The sequence below is a fragment of the Thermothelomyces thermophilus genome, chromosome 2, assembly GCF_000226095.1.
Source record: "Thermothelomyces thermophilus ATCC 42464 chromosome 2, complete sequence".
NCBI classification, from domain to species: Eukaryota; Fungi; Ascomycota; class Sordariomycetes; order Sordariales; family Chaetomiaceae; genus Thermothelomyces; species Thermothelomyces thermophilus.
This window is the reverse complement of record NC_016473.1, coordinates 487,632-506,081: the sequence shown is the minus strand read 5'-3', so window position 1 is coordinate 506,081 and position 18,450 is coordinate 487,632. Positions and strand designations below refer to the sequence as shown.

Genomic DNA, 18,450 nt, shown 5'->3' with positions numbered 1-18,450 from the left:
ACATCTCCAAAAGTGAATACAAGGTCCTGTTCAGGTTCTCCGGGGTATTCTCGAGCTTCCTGAGACGACCAGCCTGGATTATCTACGTACCTGTGAAGTTGGGGAATGAACTAGAGCATTTGTTTCACCACACCCCACACCTCTCTCTGGTCGGTCGTTCTGATCTTTTAAAGTAGCTTTCTCTTAGTTATAGTACATGGGGTCGGCTTGGGGCTAACCCCCCTGATGCCGCCCACCGCTCGCCAGGAACGGCAAAATGTAAACACAACCTAACAAGATTAAACCATCCCCATGGCGGTACGCTACTCGCACTATGCAACCTCTACGCTGTGATATTATCACATCCATGAACGGTCAAGCACGACGGGCTTTCGAAAGGACTCGCTGGGGGCCGCCCATCTAAGCAGCGAAGAGATCCAACACACCAGTCCAGGACCCCTTTGCCCTCTCCTCCCAGTAGCCGTCCTTCCCGCCCTTCAGCCGCCACACCTCCTCGCCGTCCTGAGTCGTCTCCGCCTTGACGAACCACCTCGGCCGGTACTCCTCCCCGCGCTCCTCCATGGCCCTCCTCCTCTGCCGCTGCGCCTCCTCCAGCTTGACCTTCCACTCCTCCGCCTCGTCCAGCTGGCCCTGCTCCGCCAGCCGCTGGTCCGGCCGCAGCCGGCAGTCCGTCGGCGGCAGCTTCCCCTTCTCGATCGACGTGATCTCGTTCAGGCTCGCCGCGAACGTCGTCAGCCCGTACGTGTTGGCCGCGTTCTCCACCAGGCTCCCGACCTTCCACACCTCCTGCCCGGCAGCCTTGAGCGATCCGGTCCACGTGCCGCTCATGCTCACCCCGGTCTGCTCGCCGTCCGGTCCGAGGAGCTCGACGTGCACCTCCTCTCCGCGCCCGCCGAACACGCCCTTGGAGCGGAACTCGACCGCCGCCTTGGCGCCCGTGCTGTCGTTGCACACGTACATCGTCCCCACCGGCTCGACGTACTTCTCGCCCATGACGACGTTCCGCAGGAACACCGTCGCCACGTTCCAGCTGTAGTACTCCTCGCTGCCGTCCGGCAGGCGCAGCGTCACCCGCACGCGCCCGTCGGTGGTCAGCTCCGCGCTCTTGCCCCAGAACTTCTGCGTCGGCGCCGGCGACTGCGCGAGCGACCACTGCGCCGCGTCGGCCTGCATGGCCAGCCGCACCGGCCGGTGCGACACCTTCTCGACCAGCAGCCGGAACCCGCCGGGCACCTCGCTCTCGGTCCGGACCAGCTCGAACGTCTCGCCCAGGAGCGGGTTGAAGGGCTTGCGGATCGCCCGCTCCTTGGCCCGCCCGTTGCTGAATTGGGAGATGGCAAACGCCGCCACGCGGAGGAGCCGCTGGTGCGCCTGGCTCTGCCGGGCCGCCTCGTCCAGGAGCTGCGCGTACTCGAGCTGCTCTGCTATCCGCTGCAGGAGCGAGATGGGCTCGTTGGCCGACACGGGCATCGAGATCGTGCTGAGGTCTTTTCCCACGTTCTTGCGGACGAAGGCGATCAGGCTGGGTGGGGCGACCTTGGCCGGCGGGATGGTCTTGCGTCGGGCCACCATCTCGGTAATGGGAAGCGGCGAGAGCGCTTTCGGCTTCGTCGGGAAGAGGCTGCCGACCCCGTCCCCGGTGGGCGGTGCCTCGTCCTCGTCCATCGACGAGGCCGAGGAGGACTCGTGGATCGATACCTCCTCGGCGTCGGAAGCCGTCGTCTCCTCCTCGCTCTGGTGGTTGATCAGCATGACTTGGTTCTGCGACTTGTCTAGGTCGCCGGCCTCGGCGTCAAAAAACTCTTCGACAGTCGACGTCGAGGACTCAATGCTCCTCCTCGGAGGCTCGGCGGCTTCTTGCAACGGCATCCGCCTCCGCTTGCTGGCGCTGAGAAGGGTCGAAAACTCAACGACCACCGAGTCTAGGTCCTTAAGCAACGCCGCGCAGTTCTCGTACGTGTCCCGCTCCTGACCCTCCTGCAGCGCTCCGTAGGATTTGGGCCCGTTCGGAACCGGTGCGCCAGCCGCGGGCGTTGTTGGGACCGCTAGCGAAGCGCCCGTGGCAGCCTGGAAGGATTGCGGCGTCATCGGAGACGAGGGGGCGCTCGCTTTGCGCTTCCAAAACGACCGCTTGTCAAGCTGGCCGGCGGAGTAGCCATCAGAATCCTCGGGCACCGTCGAGGTATTGGGAGGGAGGTATGCTCCGTGATTGCTAGGTGGCCGCTTTTCGGCCGCTAGGTCCTTGACCAGGCGCCTAAGCGCATCTCTGGTTCCCACTATCCGGCTGACCAGAGACTCGACGTGTTGCCAATCCCTATCCTCCTCCTCTTGCTGCGCATTTCGAGCAGTCGGCGCGGGCTGCGACGCAGCGTCACCCTGCGGCCCGGGGGCTACCGTCTCGTTCGCCGAATTTTCCAAGCCCCTAGCAATCTTGCTCGCCCGCTCCAGCGACCGGGCCCATTCGGTGAACTCCTTCGCATTCGACGCCCTCAGGTGCCAGATCTCGGCCCCGGAATCGATGGTGATCTCGCGCCGTCTCTCGTCCGCGGCAATGGCCGCTAAACTTAACGGTATCGCACCCCTGAGGGCCGACGAGTTGCGGTGATGGTAGTACGAGAGCGTGCACGTCGTGTAATCGAGGGAAAAGAAACGCCTGGCGTAACCCTGGCCCTTCTTGCGCCTCCTCTTGAGCAAGACGCCAACGTGATAGGGGCTCGAACCCCCTCCGTCGCTCTTGCCAGCTGACAATGTCGACATTGCACGCCCGCGTCCCGGAGCATGGCTGTGCAGGCTATCGACCGAGTCAGAAGGTACGGCGCCCAGGTGCGGGCTGTTAGATCTCCCCAGGCTGGACCTGCTAGTGCTAGCAGCCGGGCCAGCCTGGAGGTTGGGGAGATGACGCGCCGTCTGTGGGGGGGCGCCCGTCGGATAGGTCAGAAGGACAAATGTCGCCGTCTTGGACGTCTGTTTTGAAAATGTGTTGTCGAAGACTAGACCAAACATACCACCTTCAGTGACATCGTACGTCCCAACCGAGACCTTGTCTGCTTCGCATTTCCCGTGCCATTTTATGGGTATGAAGCCCTTCTTGGCGAGCTGGTCTTGTGCGGTGCTGACATCTTTCTTGGCGAAAAGACCAGCTTTCGAGTCGGCGGTGCCGCCCGTGTGCTGCTCGAGGCCGCCGACTTCGTCGGGGTGGGAGGAGAGGCTCGTAGCTCCAGTTCCGGGGTGTTTAACGATCGCAAAGTTTCTGGTCGATGCGAGGTCAGCGTGCCCGCCTGGAAGATGATTCGGGGCGTTGGTAGTGGAAAGGGCCCCGGGGAGGGAGTTTGGGGGGTGCGCACATTGATTTCTTGTGCGGCTGCACGCTCCATGATATTGTGTGACCGGCGTCGACCTTGACCCATCGAACAATGTACGCCTGGAACGAGGGGGCACGGGCGGCCCGAGTTAGCAATTGCTACGGCACGGGGACGGGCAAGCCTAGGGCTAGAAAGAGCCATGGCCAACGAGGCGGTCGGGTCCATCCCGCATGGTTGAAGGATCTCGACGCGGCGGCGAGCTAGGGAACGCACCTTGCTATGGATCTCGAGCTGCTCGATGCCAGCCATGCTGGCGTACTTTTGAGCTTTGGAATTCGGCGCGCCGAATAGAATGCTCTGCTCGCTGTGTGGTGTATCGCGCGCCTCAAGCACTTCATCGACGGCGTGACGGTTGTATTCTGGTGCGGGTGCCCAGGAACCTTTCGGTATATGTGGCAAGATGAGACGAACCGTGCAGGCGCGGTCAGAGAAAATGCGCCGCCTGTCTGTTCATATGGTGTTCAACAGCGAGTCGGCAATGCCGGGCTCGCGTCAGTGGGGCCCCCCCAACCTCTCAACCGGCAATCCTGTTCTTTTTAAAGGCCTAGCTTCCGAGCTTTCCCCTTTTCGAGACAGCTCCCTACACAGACAGTAGTGTAATCAGGGTTCTGGCACGGGCGCACGTTGTCAGCCCTACAGGATTCGCCCCATGAATTTCCAAGCATTTGTCAGAAGTGAATGGGTTATGGCAAAGGATGTCTTCTTGTCGAACGCGAGAACATCCTATGTAATGATTATGGTAATGAGGGGGGATAAATAAGAGGGAGGCACTTTTTCGTCTTGTTCCAACAGCAGTTTACTCCCTAGTCCGAGGTATCCTCCTCCGCTCTAGGCAACAGTGTCTGCTTACTTGTATGTACAGTACAGTACGGACCAATCTATGTACGAATTATATATTTGCTTTGCACGCTTCGTACTGCGATCAGTAATCCTTCGGCAAGTCAGCCTGCTCAAACGCCTAGGCTGGGCATTCCGAGGGTGAGCGGTCAGCAAGAGGCGTTGCAGCTCCCGGGGCGCGCTAAGAGTGGTTGTTGCTATTGCTCTGTCGCATTGGGCTTCTTCATGAGTATTGTACAGTTCGATTTGTCTAGAAACCTCTCCTGCCATGCCTCAAATCCTCACGCCCGCCTCCCTGGTTTAGCCATAGCATAACCTCACGACAAGCTAACCATTTTATTATTAATCACTTGCGCCCCCACCTCCAAACAACAACAAAAGTGATGCTCCGCGATGTTGATCAATGGCCCCTAGCCCCCCCAGCTTGCTGCATCTTCAGCATCTCGCTCTGATATCGCAGCTTAAAGCCGTTACAGAGCGCTCGCATGTCCGGATATTGGCTCTTCATCAGCTCGTACGCGTGCGGGACCACCCGGACCATCCAAGCAACAACTTTTGAGTTGCGTGACGCCTTGAAGCAGAGGAAGAAATATCCCGGATGCTTCGTGTCGAGGCAAAACGCGTAAGTGGACCGATTCGGGTTGGCATCGATATAGGTGGTCAACCATTTCTCTGCAAAGAAACGTTAGACCTAGCTTCAAGCCAGTGCTTGGGGGGGGTTGTGGAACGCTTACCAAGATCCGCACGAGATCCCTTCTGGAACTTCTCATGCTGCATGAGCTCATCCACCTTCTTGGCCATCGCCTTGACGTGGTCCACAATCAGCTCGTCCAGATCCGTGTACGTGTACTTGCTACCGACCCGGAGGACCTTGCCAACGGAGAACTCGTTCTCCTTCTGCAGCTCCAGCACGTCAATATGCTGATAGACACCATCGGCGACCTTCCACGTAATCGCAAGGTGGTCGTTGCCCTTGGAGGACGGGCGAATAACCACTTCGCCAGGTGGCAAGCCGCCCAGGTACTCCTCTGCCTGTGTACTGTTGAAGGGCTTGAACAGAGGGTGCTTGATGACCCTCTGCGTGCGGCCAGTGACCTTGTCTTTCTCCCGCAACTCCTCTCGGTCTTCCTCTTCCTGCTTGTAATCCCACTGGCCCCGGCCATAGTCGTAGTGCCTTCGGTACGGGCGCCGCAGCTCTTCCTCTCTCATGGAAAGCTTGCAAACGAAATCTTTCCTGTTGATATCTATGATCTTGGCCTGCGCGGTCTGCCCGACTTGGAGCATGTCCTTGATCGAGTGCCGGTAGGACACCTCGTGAGCCTCGACTCGCCCCTCAATGCCGCAGTCCAGCTTGACGATGGCAAAGTCATCTTTGACAACGCGGACATTGACAGGTACGATCATCCCCTCGCAAAGCGAGTCACGCGTTTCACCCGTGAACATAGTGAAGATCTGATCCGTACTGAGAATGGCGAAGTTCTTTCGGAGTTCCTCAAACGGACCCATCAGCTCCGCCCGAATCGCCTCCAGGGTCGCTCGCTTGCGCTGCTGATATTCGCGCTCCAGTTGCTCCGCGTACTCCTCAAGGATGAGCTCGTTAACCTTTTCTTGTTCCTCTTCCTTGAAGAGCTTGCGGACGATGGCGCCGGGCCCGTTCTCGTCCGTCTCAGCCTTGACGTCCTCCTCATCCAAACCCAGAGCATCCGCCGCAACCTTGCGGGCCAGGTCGTAGTCCTCCGGGTGGATACGCGTGTTGTCGAGCGGGTCCGAGTCGGGATTGGTGCTGTCGTGCTCGATATACAGGAAGCTGGCGCAATTGTTCCAGACCCGAGGACCGAGAACCGGAATCTTGTGCCGTTCAGGGTCACCAACCAATTCATCGCGCGAGGTGACAACACCGCCGTTCGCATTGATGCCCTTAATAAGAAGTTGCGCTTTACGCGGGCCGAGGCCGGCAACATAAGGTAGGAGATTGGCTGTGTAGGGGTCCCCCATGGCCTCGTTGATGTCCACACCACAAAGGTTGACGATGTCCACCATGGCTGTCTCAAGATGCTTGTACAGCTTATCTTGAGGGAGATACTGCTGGTATGGGTGGATCAGCAACGACGTGACGTCCTTGCCCAGTGCTGCGTATTCCTTCATTGGGTTCTGCATATACCGGGCAAGCGCGATGCAATAGCGCGTGAGTGGACTCAGCGTCGGGTGTTCGGTAGCGGCGCGGGGGCTGTCCTTGTACAAGCGCGCCACCTCGTCATTGACGATGACAACCTCGAGAAGATCGCTGCGGTACTCGTTGGTTTCCGGATCGTCGTACTCGGGTCCCATGAGGCCCTTCTCACTAATGATACCCTCCACGTCTTTGACCAGTCGGTGGCTATCCGCCGAGAATCCGGAGATGCCAATGACATCGGGATTTCTTCGCCGTACCAGCTCGGCGAAGAGCTCTCTTTGGCTCTCATCCCTCGCCAGATTGGCGAACTTCCCGTGCTCGAGGACCCTGCCATCCTCCTCGACCCATGTCCATGAGATGGGGTCGCGGTTGGGATCGCCCATTCCATTCGACATCGTGAGCACACGTGGTGTGGTACCGAGGACCATGCCCTTGGGCTTCAGAGGCGCCTGGTCGAGCCGCTTGAAGTACTCTTCCCGGCAAGTCTTCAGCAGCTCGTCCTGACAGGCAGTCCGAAGGGAGTCCTTCACTCCCTTCGCAATGACCTTCTCAAGTTTCGAAAAGGCAATATCCAAGACCTTCTGCCGCTCCGAGTTCCACGCATCAGCCAGGTCACTGAAGTTATCTGACGCAAACTCGTTGTAGAGCTGTCGCCGGAATTCGCGCTCGTTCTCAAGGGTGAGGTGGACCTCCACAAGGCCCTCATCCTCAGCTTTCATCATCTTGAGAAAGATTTCTGGTCGGACCGCCAGGTCCCTGATGGTGTGATTGATGAGATACTTGATCTCGTAGTAAGGATGGGCTTCGTCAATCTTTCGAAGGCCCTTCTCCGTCCGGCGGCAGCTTACGATGCCCATCGAATAGTACTGAATGCGGAAGTGCTTGCGCATCCGTGGGCTGACGAATAGCTCCTCCGCATACATCTGGCGAGCAGCATTTATTACTTGATCACCAGTGGGGAAATCATCGTCGACCAACTGATCAGCTAGTTCAGTCGGCGGCCTCGGGTCGTCTTCTGATGACTCCTTCTTGCCTTCACGAAGAGCATTTTGGGCAAGCCGATCGGGCGTGATACCGAGCGCCAGAACGAACTTGTACGCTTGGGACCTCCGAATGCGCTCAAAAAGAGCAGTCTTGGCACCGGGTCGCTTCACCTCTTTGGAGACACCGTTGCCCATCGCGGCAATGTCCTTGAGCTGCGCCGAATACTGGAAGTTGAGGTAATCCTGTAGGTCTTGAAGCTCTTCCAGCGTCGCAGCCTGACGTATCATCTCCTCGAGCATGTTGTCTTGGACGCCCACTTCCTTCAGACTCTCGACGGACCTCTCGAGCGCGTTCCTCTTCTCGACCAAAGACCGGAACTTGATGTCGAGTTCTAGGATACGCCACAAATCATCTTGAGTCAATAATTTCTCGGCATCGACAGTGTATTCAGGCGCGTCTGGGTTATCGCGGGCATCCGGGTTCCTGATTTTCTTCGCATGAATGAGGTAGTCTCTCCGGTGTTGGAAGACATAGGGAACTTCGACGCCGTCGATGATGAAGAACTCGAGGACCTTGCCGATTGCTTTGTTGAATGGCCCATGAAGGTCGGCGGGCAGCTGCTTCTTGGGCCACATGAGATTCGTTATCCAACGTGCCTCCTCCTTGAAGTACTCGGCTGACGTCTGCTGCTCCTTGAACGGTTTGCGGTCGAGCTGGAACCGCTCGGGCTCGTCGACGACGCGAATCTGGTTGTCCTCGTCGGTGAGAAGCTTCTCCTTGAGCTGAGAGGGCTCAAACACGTCCTTCAGCTCAATTGTCTGCTCCTCACGCTCCCGATCTTCTTCTTCCTCTTCAAGTTCCAAGGCCCAGGCATAGTCGTCGCCATTGCCGAAGATAGCCTCCATGTCGTCGAGGGCGTCCTTGTCGAGCCCAGTCGTATCGACCGCGAGTCCCTTATCTCTGGGGCGAGCCACCTCCAAGTCCTCCTGGCGCTGGATGCGCTCCTCGTCGTCCTCCGGGTAATCATCCTCGATGAAATCATCGAACTCATCTACGTGTGCGCGGTGGCTCGGACGACCGTAGCCTCGCTCGTCGGCCATGTCCTCCTCGTCGTCTGAGAATATCTCCGCCAGGTCGGGACGCTCATTTCCACGATCTTCATCGCGATGGCCGCGCTTAAGACGCTTGAACTTCGTCTATGTATTGTAAGTCTCCAGCAGCGGCTGAATACACGCAGGGACACATACCTGAGTCTGGGTTTTTCGTTCCCATTCTGGATTAGCCTCACCAATGAGGTCGAGGTCTTCCTCATCAAGCTGCTCTTCTTCCTCCCGCTCGATCCGACGGCGTTTCTTCTTCTTCCGGCGCTCGCGCTCGGAGTCGTCTGCCTCTTCTTCTTCTTCATCCTCATCAACGATGAAGCCTTCTCGAATCTGCGCAGAGACCAAGTCAGGATAGAGCAGTCAACAAGACGGGCCCATAAGCAGCCATACCCTTCGAGCTTCTTCCTCATCCTCGTCATCTTCCTCCTCCTCACTGGAATCATCTAGGATATTCTCCCGCTCTCTGGCATGAGTCTCACCGGTCTCCTCGTCGAAGGACTCATCCTCTTCCTCCTCGTTCAACTCGGCCTCCCCGTCAATTAGATCGCGCATTGAAGTGCTCATCTTGTTGCTGCGGTCGTGACGCGTTCGAACCTGCTGTCGCTTGAGAATATGGAATACAAACGTGGTCGGAGCGATGGGTCGGTTGGCGATGCGCGGAAGCGCTCGAGGGCAATGACGGAAAAGGAAATGGAACGAAGAGCAAGCCGAACGCAAAGCGGGGAACTCTGTTCAACGAGTCGATGGTATTAAGAAGAGAGCGGAAGGCTGAATTGTCCCAAGGTGGAAATTTTGGGGGCATTCGCACGCCGACCAAATCGTCACGACCATGCGCGTTCCGTTCAGCCTCGCCCCTTCAGTTGTCGCAGTGCTCGCTGTGTGATCCGTGCTCCCAGTTTGGGTGGCTACTGTGTGATTTGACTAATCTACCAACGATAACTACCAGGTTGACTTCCTCCTAGATAGGTCTAAGAAAAGTCCTTGAGATATCAATATTTTCGATAATCGATGCGATGAAAAAATGAGAAAATCGTAAAGTAATCTAGTTTCTATTGAAATTTCAATTCCGCGATGAAGCACCTCAACCTAAACCTTAACCTGTCGGTCTTCATAAAAACACTTGGAGCCTTACAGTACGGAGTCCTCTTTCCTCTTTGGGTGTCAATGGCTGCGATGAGGGTTAGGGTGTGTACACACCTCCAACGACCGAAGCTAAACGAGGAGGCGAGCCTTTGTTCTCTTTCTCGTAAGCAGCTCCGATGTAGTCCGTAATGCCCTCTGAACGATATGAGACGCACCATAAATAAAGCAGTGCACGGGATAAATTGTAATCAATGTTTTCAGCCTGGCGATTCCATGCAAGGGATGGCGCTTGTTGATTCAGTTGGCTGGCGTTGTCGCTGAGCGGCATGCGTGGAGCAGACGCCGAGAAGCATGGGCCAACGGCCGAGGTGCAGTTACCGCTCCGTACCATCGACAACCTGGAACAGCCTCTGGGGACCCCACCTTGACTGACCATCGGCGGCAGCCCAGCCAGAAACCTGACCTCCCAAACCCGAAAATTTCCAAAGCACACGTCTCTTTGCTGCCCACATATTCCTGAGGGTGTCGTCGAGGCCGCTATTCCCCTCCCGAGAGTGAGTTCTCGTGCCTCAGTTCCTAGCCGATCTCGTGAACCCCATCCCACTCGCACCGGGACCTCGAGTACTGCTCCGCAGATCACTGCCGACGCCCTGCACGCCTGGCCCACCACTACCATCTGTCCCAGCGACTACACATATCGCGTTCCAGCTGTTACGTGCATCATCGAAGATCACTAAAGCCTTCCACTGCCCCGGCCAGCATTTCAACACAAACTTCGCTCGGCAGGCATCGAAAAGGGGCTTCTCCTCTTGGCGTCATCCCTTCAAACACTCCCCCCGCCCCCTGACGGTTTTGGTCAACCCGCGTAAGTCTCCCGAGAGCCCGAACGTTAGCGCTAGCGCCTTCACCAAGTTCCTGCCTTCGCTGCAACATTTCATCGGGGGATGCGACCGGAACAAGTGCAATAAGCAGTTCCAGAAAATTTCCGTCTCAACAATCACGACTCAAACCAGCGATTTCGACGCTACATAGACCTCCGCCATGGCTGACGCCTTTGCCCCGCGCTCCATGAAGCGCAAAAATGTCAAAGGGCTCGCCTTGAAGGCACCCGCTCCGAAACCCCCTCCGACGGCCGAGAGTGCCGCCCGTATGGGCGCCGGAAATGGAAGGGGAGATGATAACACCGCGCAGCTGGAAATCGGGATTGAGTTCAACCTGGATCTGAAGCCCGAGGATCTTGAGATCATCAGGGATCTAGGTGCTGGGAATGGTGGGACTGTCAGCAAAGTCAGGCACATCCCGACCAACACGGTCATGGCGCGGAAGGTTGGTTTTGTTTCCTTGTAGTTCTGGTGTTGCTGTGGGTAGTGCTAACTTGGGAAACAGATCATCCATGTCGAGGCGAAGAAGGAGATGCGGAAGCGCATAGTCAGGGAGTTGCAGATCATGCATGGATGCCATTCCGACTACATCGTTACCTTCTACGGGGCTTTCCTTAACGAGAACAACGACGTAATCATGTGCATGGAGTACATGGACGTTGGGTGCGTGGCCACGAACCCGCAAGCTTCATCTGGGAAGGAGCTAACCACCACAAAACAGCTCTCTCGACCGCATTTCAAGGGTATTCGGTCCTGTCCGCGTAGATGTCCTGGGCAAGATAGCCGAAGCGACTCTGGGCGGCCTCACATATCTCTATTCGAAGCATCATATCATGCACCGCGACATCAAGCCTTCTAATATCCTCGTCAACTCACGGGGTTCCATCAAGCTCTGCGACTTTGGCGTCTCGGGAGAGCTCATCAACTCCGTTGCCGACACCTTCGTGGGCACCTCCACATACATGGCTCCGGAGCGGATCCAAGGCGAGAGGTATACGGTGAAGTCGGATGTGTGGAGCTTTGGCCTTACCATCATGGAACTAGCTATCGGCAAATTCCCATTTGCCGCGAGCGAGCAGTTGTCAGATGCGGAGAGTGCACCAGCCGGTATCCTCGATCTGCTACAGCAAATCGTGCATGAGCCGGCGCCTCGACTGCCTAAGAGCGATGCCTTCCCGCAGATCCTCGAAGACATGATCCAGAAATGTCTTTACAAGGAGCCTGAGCGGCGGCCAACGCCGCAGGAGCTTTATGTATGGTGTTCCTCGTTGTCCGCGAGGCCGGTAATTCGTTGCTGACCACATATCAGGATCACGACCTCTTCGTACAGGCTGCCAAAAGAACCCCCGTTGACCTGAGAGAGTGGGCATGCAGCTTGATGGACAGGGACAACCGCAAATCTCACCTGGCCCCTCAGCCTTCGCCCGCGACTCAGGAACTCCTGCGTTCCAGTGACTCCCCCACATACGCGACCCAGCAGACACCAACAGCATGTGAGTTTCTAGCCGCGGAGTTACAGTATGATCCATTCTGACCGATATTCTAGCATACCGGGTCGACCCACGGCAGGCGGCCGACCACGCCAATCTAGCAGCCCAGGTGGATCGCCTGTACATCCGCGAATGGGACCACGAATGACTTTGGCAACCTATTCTTGGACAAGCTACAACGAATCGCGGCTAGAATTGTAGAAGTCACTTTCGGCTCTGGAGTCTAAAGGCATGACCGCCATTTTGGTCCCGATACCAGCAAGCGCCTCGCGACGCCCAGAAACGCGTCTTTTACAAACGCTGGCGGGAGGACCAACAGGAGAGACAAAAATGGATGACTTCCCCGCGACGTCGCCCTCCCATTGTGCGGTCATCGATTTTTCCACTTGGGGCCTGGTATGAAGAACCATCGTTTATTTTTGCTTGGGTTCTCTTCGCTTTGCAAGCTTAGCGCTGCATCTTCTCGACAGGGGTCACCTCGTGTTAGCAACCAGCATTTACGGGCGTCAAGCTCCGTCCTGCTCTCTCGTCTCTCTACTCCTCTGACAGGTCTGTCTAAGCAAGAAAGATGACGTTCGCGCTGGGGACCGCGTGCTATATTTGCGTGGCAACAACAAGGCGAGCGTCGCTGCTGGCCAGCGCGGCTGTGCAGACCTAGGATATGCGTTGGGTTTTCCTTTCTGTGACTAGTAGAGCCAGCGTGTTTGTGGTCTTCGTAGAGCATATAGTCAACCATCTACGCTATACATACGTGGACCGACCTTGGAGGGTACAAGGGGTTATGTGTCTGTCAAGTCTTGGTATTCTGATTAGAGCGATCCGTTTTCAAGGACATCGATCAGCTCATCTAGCCGTGTTATTGCCAGATCGGTGTGCTCATGGTCAGCTAGATGGCGGTTGACATCGTTCACAAGCAAAACGGTCTTGGCTCCCGCTCTCCGACCTGCCGTGATATCATCAATGCTGTCACCCACCATGATCAACCCACTCGCATCGGCGACCTCTTCCCCCACCTGGGTCTGCAGCAGATCCGGATTATCGGTCTCTTCGCCCCGGGCGTGAGCGCCCTCCTCCGCAGCCGCTCGACGCTCTTCCTCTGCGGCAGGATCGGCGGGCACCCCGGCCTCGCCGGTACTCCGCCGCAACAGCCCCCAGCTGCGGGCGATATGAAGGATCCCCGCCGGGTCGGGTTTGGGGGGCCGAAAATCTCGCGTCACAATAGGCGCAAAGACGGTCCCCGAAAGGAACTTGCTCAGCAGATTCTTGACGGGCGTTTCGAAGTTGCGCGTGCAAATCCCCTTGCGAATGCCCCGCGAGTCCAGGTAGGCCATGAGCTCGGTAAGCCCGGGCTGTGCCACCTGGTGCAACATGGCGCGCCGCTCGATGTCGCGGATCAGCTCCATTGCGCGGTGTTGCTCTTCCTCGGTTGGGAGGCTGTAGATGTGTTCGAGGATATCTCTGGACTTGGGAATGCCGAGGGCGGAGCGCATCTCGGCAAACATATAGGTCTGTGGTTCGCTGCGGGAAGGTGTTAGCACGAGGGTTTCTATAATTTTAGGCTTACTGTAAGTGTTGAATGCGAACATTGTCGTGGGGAGAGCACCCGAAGCAGCACCCCCCCGCTCCCACCGCTCTAACTCCAGTTCCCGTCTAAGAACTTGGAGGACCTAGGTCTCTTGCCGCAACTCATCTTGGAATGGCCAAGTGGTTCGACTTGCATCGGAAAGGCAGCCGTAAAACTTACCATAATGTACCGTCAACGTCAAAAACGATGCCCTCCAGCTTCCGCCTCTGTGGGCTAGGAGTGTAAGGCCGGTTTAACGGCGCAAACTTCCAGGTTGGCGAAGCAGACGGCATCATGAGCCAGGGTCTGCGCATGAAACAAATGCTAGGGGCAGCCGTGAAAAACCTTCCATGACCTGACGGAAAGTTCACGGAACGCACCAGCAACTTTGCGCTAAGATCCTCTTGTTGCACGCAGTATCAGTTTACTCTGGTAAGTCAAACCCGCAACTCAACCAGCCCCACCCCAATCAAGATTGATATCGGCCCCACGCCGGGGTCCCTGCCGAACAAGAGTGACGTGCTGAGGTGGGACCTCGGCGGCTGCAATTGCCGTGTTGCCGCGCACCAGCACACCCAAAGGCACCGCCCGGTGGCAGGCTGAAGTGAGGTGGGTCCTCACAGCTCTCGTGACAGGCTCGGCACGCACTGAACGGATCCATACGTACTTTACCTCACACGGAATCCGTAAGGTATGTACTGTACATGCAAGTGTTCCGTACAATCTGCCTGGGATCGTTACGTAGTTTGAAGAAAATTAGTAACTACCTGAACTTTAAGTATGTATGGAAGGTACATATCTCCCTTCTATACAATATTAAACCACACCAAGGTATCATCATGTAGGTACTTGCGGATTACTGTGGGTCGGCTTCTTCTGTCTCTCTCCTGTAGTGTAAGCCTAGGCGGGCGCGGCCAACCAACCACAAGGCTCGAGAAACAAGCTTCCTACTTCCCCACATCTTCGCCTCGTTGGGAGCCATGCACAACGGACCATCTTCGTAAAACAAGCACAACAACGCACCGCGACCGCAGCAGACGAACATGGTGGGATCGACGTCCGCGCGGAGATGAACTCGTCGCCAACGCCCTCGGCCGGCCACTGGCCCCCGCGAAGGCCATCCAAGAGAAGCGTAAGTTGGACCGGACATCCAGCCTTCTGTCCTGGGCTTTGCGGGAAGCCGACTCGAACTTTGCCAATGGCGTCTCTGACCAGGCGTCCTACAGAAACTGCGCAACGGGTCCGTCATCATTCCCTCGACCGGCGAGCGGTTGCACCGGGCTTTCACCCTTCGCCCCTCCGGCCTTTTTACTTCCAGACAAGCCGATGCGTCCGAGTCATCCACTACGGAGCCGTTCTTGGCCCGCGGCTCTTTGTCAGACCGACTGCAGGCTGCGGCAAATAGCGCCCGAAAGGGAGGCGCCCGGCTGCTTCGCTGGCTTGACTCGCCTGCCGGCCATGGTGTGATCAAGTGTACACTAGCATACACCCTTGGGAGCTTAGCAACGTTCTTGTCCCCGCTCTCCAACTTCCTGGGCAGGCCGGATGGGAAACACGTCGTAGCCACCTTGACCGTCTACTTCCACCCCGCGAGGTCTATAGGATCCATGATTGAGGCGGTCTTGATCGCGATCGTGGCCGTCGCATACGCAGAACTGGTCTCGATCTTGTCGATGTGCACATCCGTCCTGTTCGGTGGCATCATGGGCATGGTCGCCCTCGCACACGGCCTCGTCCTGGTTGTTTTCATTGGCGGCGGCTTTGGCTTCATGGGATGGGTCAAGCAGAAGATGAATAACCCGCTCGTCAACGTGGGCAGCACTCTTGCCTCGCTCGCCATCACCGTCGTGGTCACCAAGGAGACGGCCGTCTTTACAAGTGTCTTCTCGAACCAGAAGATTGTCCAGTTGTTAAAGATGCTCATCATGGGCATCACCATCACCACCGTCGTCAACATTCTGATTTGGAGAGTGTCCGCCGTGTCGGCCTTGCGTCAGTCGATGAATAAGGCGTCTATCTCGTTGGGCGACATGCTGTCGATGGTCACCCGCGGCTTTCTAAGCGGGTCCGAAGACGACATGCTATCCCCCGAGTTTGCTGCGGCATCGTCCGCGTACTCCTCGGTTTATCCTCAGATGACTAAGAATCTCCGCGAGGCCAAGTTTGAGCGTTACTTTCTGGGCCATGAGAGACTCTACCAGCTTGATAGAGCTGTGGTAAGGTCAATGGAGACCCTGGCCCAGTCCATTGGCGGATTGCGAAGTGCGGCCAATTCCCAGTTTGCCCTGTTGAAGGAGCCATTATTCACTCCCTTGTCGCGCGTCATGTCCCCTACTGAGTTTGCCAGCTCCCCGACGGCCTCACCTGGCCTGTATCGAACGATGTCTGGCCCAACGCGAGTTGGTAGGGATAAGTTTCTCACCCTATCTTCCATTGACGAGGCGTCCGAGGACGGCCATGAGGAGGGGAGGACTGCCGTTGGAGAGAGGCGCCGGTCCGACGCCACCGCCACAAGCCTGCCGCCCTTTCAACATTCGTCGGAGATATTCGAGCTGTTTATCCAATTGCTTGGGCCCTCGATGAGGTCGCTGGCATACACTCTATCTGAGGTGCTCCGGGATCCGCCCTTTGGAGAGGCCCCGGACTATAACATCACCATCAACGCCAATTTCCGGCACAGCCTTACCGATGCCCTGTCACTCTTTAACGAGGCGAGAGCCCATGCCCTCCAAGAACTGTACAAAACTCTCGAGCTAGACCGGACGCGGTCCAAGAGTATCCAAGCCGACTTTGAAGAAGTTGCGGCGGCCTGCGGACACTTTACTTTCAGCCTGCAGACATTTGGGGAAGAGATGCAAAAGTATCTGGACGTATTGGAGGATTTGAAGTTTGCCAACGAGCATCGCAAGCGTAGTTGGAACTGGCTCAAGTGGTGGAGAAACAGTCGCCAATCAGCCCATAATGCCTTGGCTCTGCCCTACGACAATGCGGAACGCGTCGCCTTGATCAAGCCTATCAAGAAGACTGCCATTCCCAGAGGAATAGCGGAGCCATTAGTCAGGCGGAGAGATACGTACAATTGGGAAGCCGCTCCCGAGACTAAGAAAACAGGGCTCGTCGCGAGGTTGTCTCAAAAGATCCTCGCGGTGGCGAGGAGTCTGGCCAGGGATGACGGTACGATACGGTCTCATGCTGTGTTTTACGAGTGCAGAATGCTAACTCCCGAGCAGTTCGATTTGGCCTCAAGGTGGGCGTAGGGGCTGTCCTTTGGGCCTCGCTCGCCTTCATGCCACAGACCAGGGACCTGTATCGGCACTGGAGAGGCGAGTGGGGTCTTCTGTCCTTCATGATCGTCTGCTCCATGACGGTAGGCGCATCCAACACCACCGGCTGGGCAAGGTTCGTAGGGACCGTAATCGGCACCGCCGCTGCCGGCCTGAACTGGCAAGTGTCAGGTCACAGCGCGGTCGCCCTCGTCCCCCTTGGGTCGCTGGTTGCCTTCTGGAGCTTCTATGTAATCATCGCACGGGGGAATGCTCCGTTGGGCAGAATTACCCTGCTGGCCTACAACGTGTCGACACTGTACGCGTACAGCCTTACGCAGAAGGTGGAGGACGACGACGACGATGAGGGTGGAGCGGACCCCATCATCAAGGAGATATTGCTTCACCGCTTCGTAGCTGTGACGGTCGGCATTCTCTGGGGCCTGATCGTATGCCGCGTGATCTGGCCCATCTCAGCCCGCAGGAAGTTCAAGGAGGGCTTCAGCATGCTCTACCTCCAGATGGGCCTCATCTGGAAGCGCGGACCGCTGGCCATCCTTTTGCGGAGCGATTGCAGCCGCTCCTACCTCCGCACGGGCGAGCAAGCAGCGCTGCAGAAGTACGCGGCGCGCCTCGACGACCTTCGCGCTAGCGCGGCCCGTGAGTTCGAGCTCCGCGGCCCATTTCCGTCGGAGCAGAGCCGGCGGCTCATGGCTTGTACGCACCGTCTGCTCGACGCCTTTTACGCCATGTCACTCGTCACACAGCGGAAGGGTCACCTAAGCGAGGGCGAGCGCGCCCTGCTGCTTTACACGGCCGATGAGCGCGCCATGCTGTGCGACCGCATCTTCCATGTCTTCCAGGTGCTCGCCTCGTCGCTCATGTTGGAATATCCGCTCACGGACGCGATTCCCAGCGTGACTCGGCCGAGGGACCGGTTGTTGGGAAAGATTTTCCAGTTCAGGAAGGAGCATCAGCACGATGCTGCGGGTGAAGGTGTGGATGGCACTAGCAACGGCAACGACAGCAGTGTGGCCGGTTCTCGAGGCTTGGGACAACTCAGGCACGTGAATGTACAGGAACGCGACTACGCGCTGCTCTATGCTTATGCCCTGGTAACCGGCCAGGTTGCAGAAGAGCTGAAGGCGGTTGCTAAAGAGATTGAGGACCTGTTTGGCGTTTTGGATAATGAAACGCTTCTACTGCAGTGATCGTTCTTTTTTTTATTCTTGTTCATTGAAGCAAGATCAGCTGTGGGGGGATTCGGTCAGGCTAGGGCTTGGGGTCTAAGGTTGGAAAAGGAGTTGGATTCAAGGAGTTGGATTCAAGGAGTTGGATTCAAGGAGTTGGATTCATTCGTTGGCATACATGAGAATGTTTGGTAAAAGGCGTTCTTCCCGTCATGATTGGTTATGCGCTCTCTTGTGAGAAGTGGAACACCTGGGCAGGAAACAATCGGAACACGACACTGAATCGAATGCAAGTCTCACAAGGCCCTTTTCAAAAAGGTAGTCCGTACTAGCCCAGTATCGGTTGTTCGGAGTTTTTTTTTTTTATAGCGAATGAGTCGCAGATCCAAAGGAAAAAGGCTTACGAAAATTTACAGGATATAACCCTAACCCTAAACTGCAACAGGTGTGGAACCTGCAGCGCCTACTCGACTTCCCCGGGGCGCCTCTGAGCCGCGTCCTGTTCGCCTCAGAACTTGCT

At 56.9% G+C, this 18,450-nt stretch overlaps 4 protein-coding genes across 4 annotated transcripts; 2 read left to right on the top strand and 2 right to left on the bottom strand.

Annotated features, from left to right (window-relative positions):
• Nucleotides 1-117: 117 nt before the first annotated feature.
• On the bottom strand, nt 118-3,267 carry MYCTH_2300156 (uncharacterized protein). Its single transcript, XM_003661071.1, has one exon. It carries the CDS (start codon nt 2,755-2,757, stop codon nt 400-402), a length of 2,358 nt encoding a protein of 785 aa, XP_003661119.1. The 5' UTR covers nt 2,758-3,267; the 3' UTR covers nt 118-399.
• A 1,079-nt stretch (nt 3,268-4,346) lies between these two features.
• Nucleotides 4,347-9,291, bottom strand: MYCTH_2300154 (uncharacterized protein). Its single transcript, XM_003661070.1, has 4 exons — nt 8,850-9,291; nt 8,604-8,789; nt 4,934-8,552; nt 4,347-4,871 (listed from the first exon to the last, which is right to left on the bottom strand). Exons 1-4 carry the CDS (start codon nt 9,021-9,023, stop codon nt 4,600-4,602), a joined length of 4,251 nt encoding a protein of 1,416 aa, XP_003661118.1. The 5' UTR covers nt 9,024-9,291; the 3' UTR covers nt 4,347-4,599.
• A 934-nt stretch (nt 9,292-10,225) lies between these two features.
• Nucleotides 10,226-12,882, top strand: MYCTH_2133010 (uncharacterized protein). The gene is made up of 5 exons (XM_003661069.1): nt 10,226-10,868; nt 10,929-11,086; nt 11,145-11,676; nt 11,733-11,916; nt 11,970-12,882. Exons 1-5 carry the CDS (start codon nt 10,584-10,586, stop codon nt 12,059-12,061), a joined length of 1,251 nt encoding a protein of 416 aa, XP_003661117.1. The 5' UTR covers nt 10,226-10,583; the 3' UTR covers nt 12,062-12,882.
• Nucleotides 12,883-14,433: 1,551 nt separating this feature from the next.
• On the top strand, nt 14,434-18,371 carry MYCTH_2300145 (uncharacterized protein). Its single transcript, XM_003661068.1, has 3 exons — nt 14,434-14,609; nt 14,704-16,651; nt 16,708-18,371. Exons 1-3 carry the CDS (start codon nt 14,547-14,549, stop codon nt 17,949-17,951), a joined length of 3,255 nt encoding a protein of 1,084 aa, XP_003661116.1. The 5' UTR covers nt 14,434-14,546; the 3' UTR covers nt 17,952-18,371.
• Nucleotides 18,372-18,450: the final 79 nt, after the last annotated feature.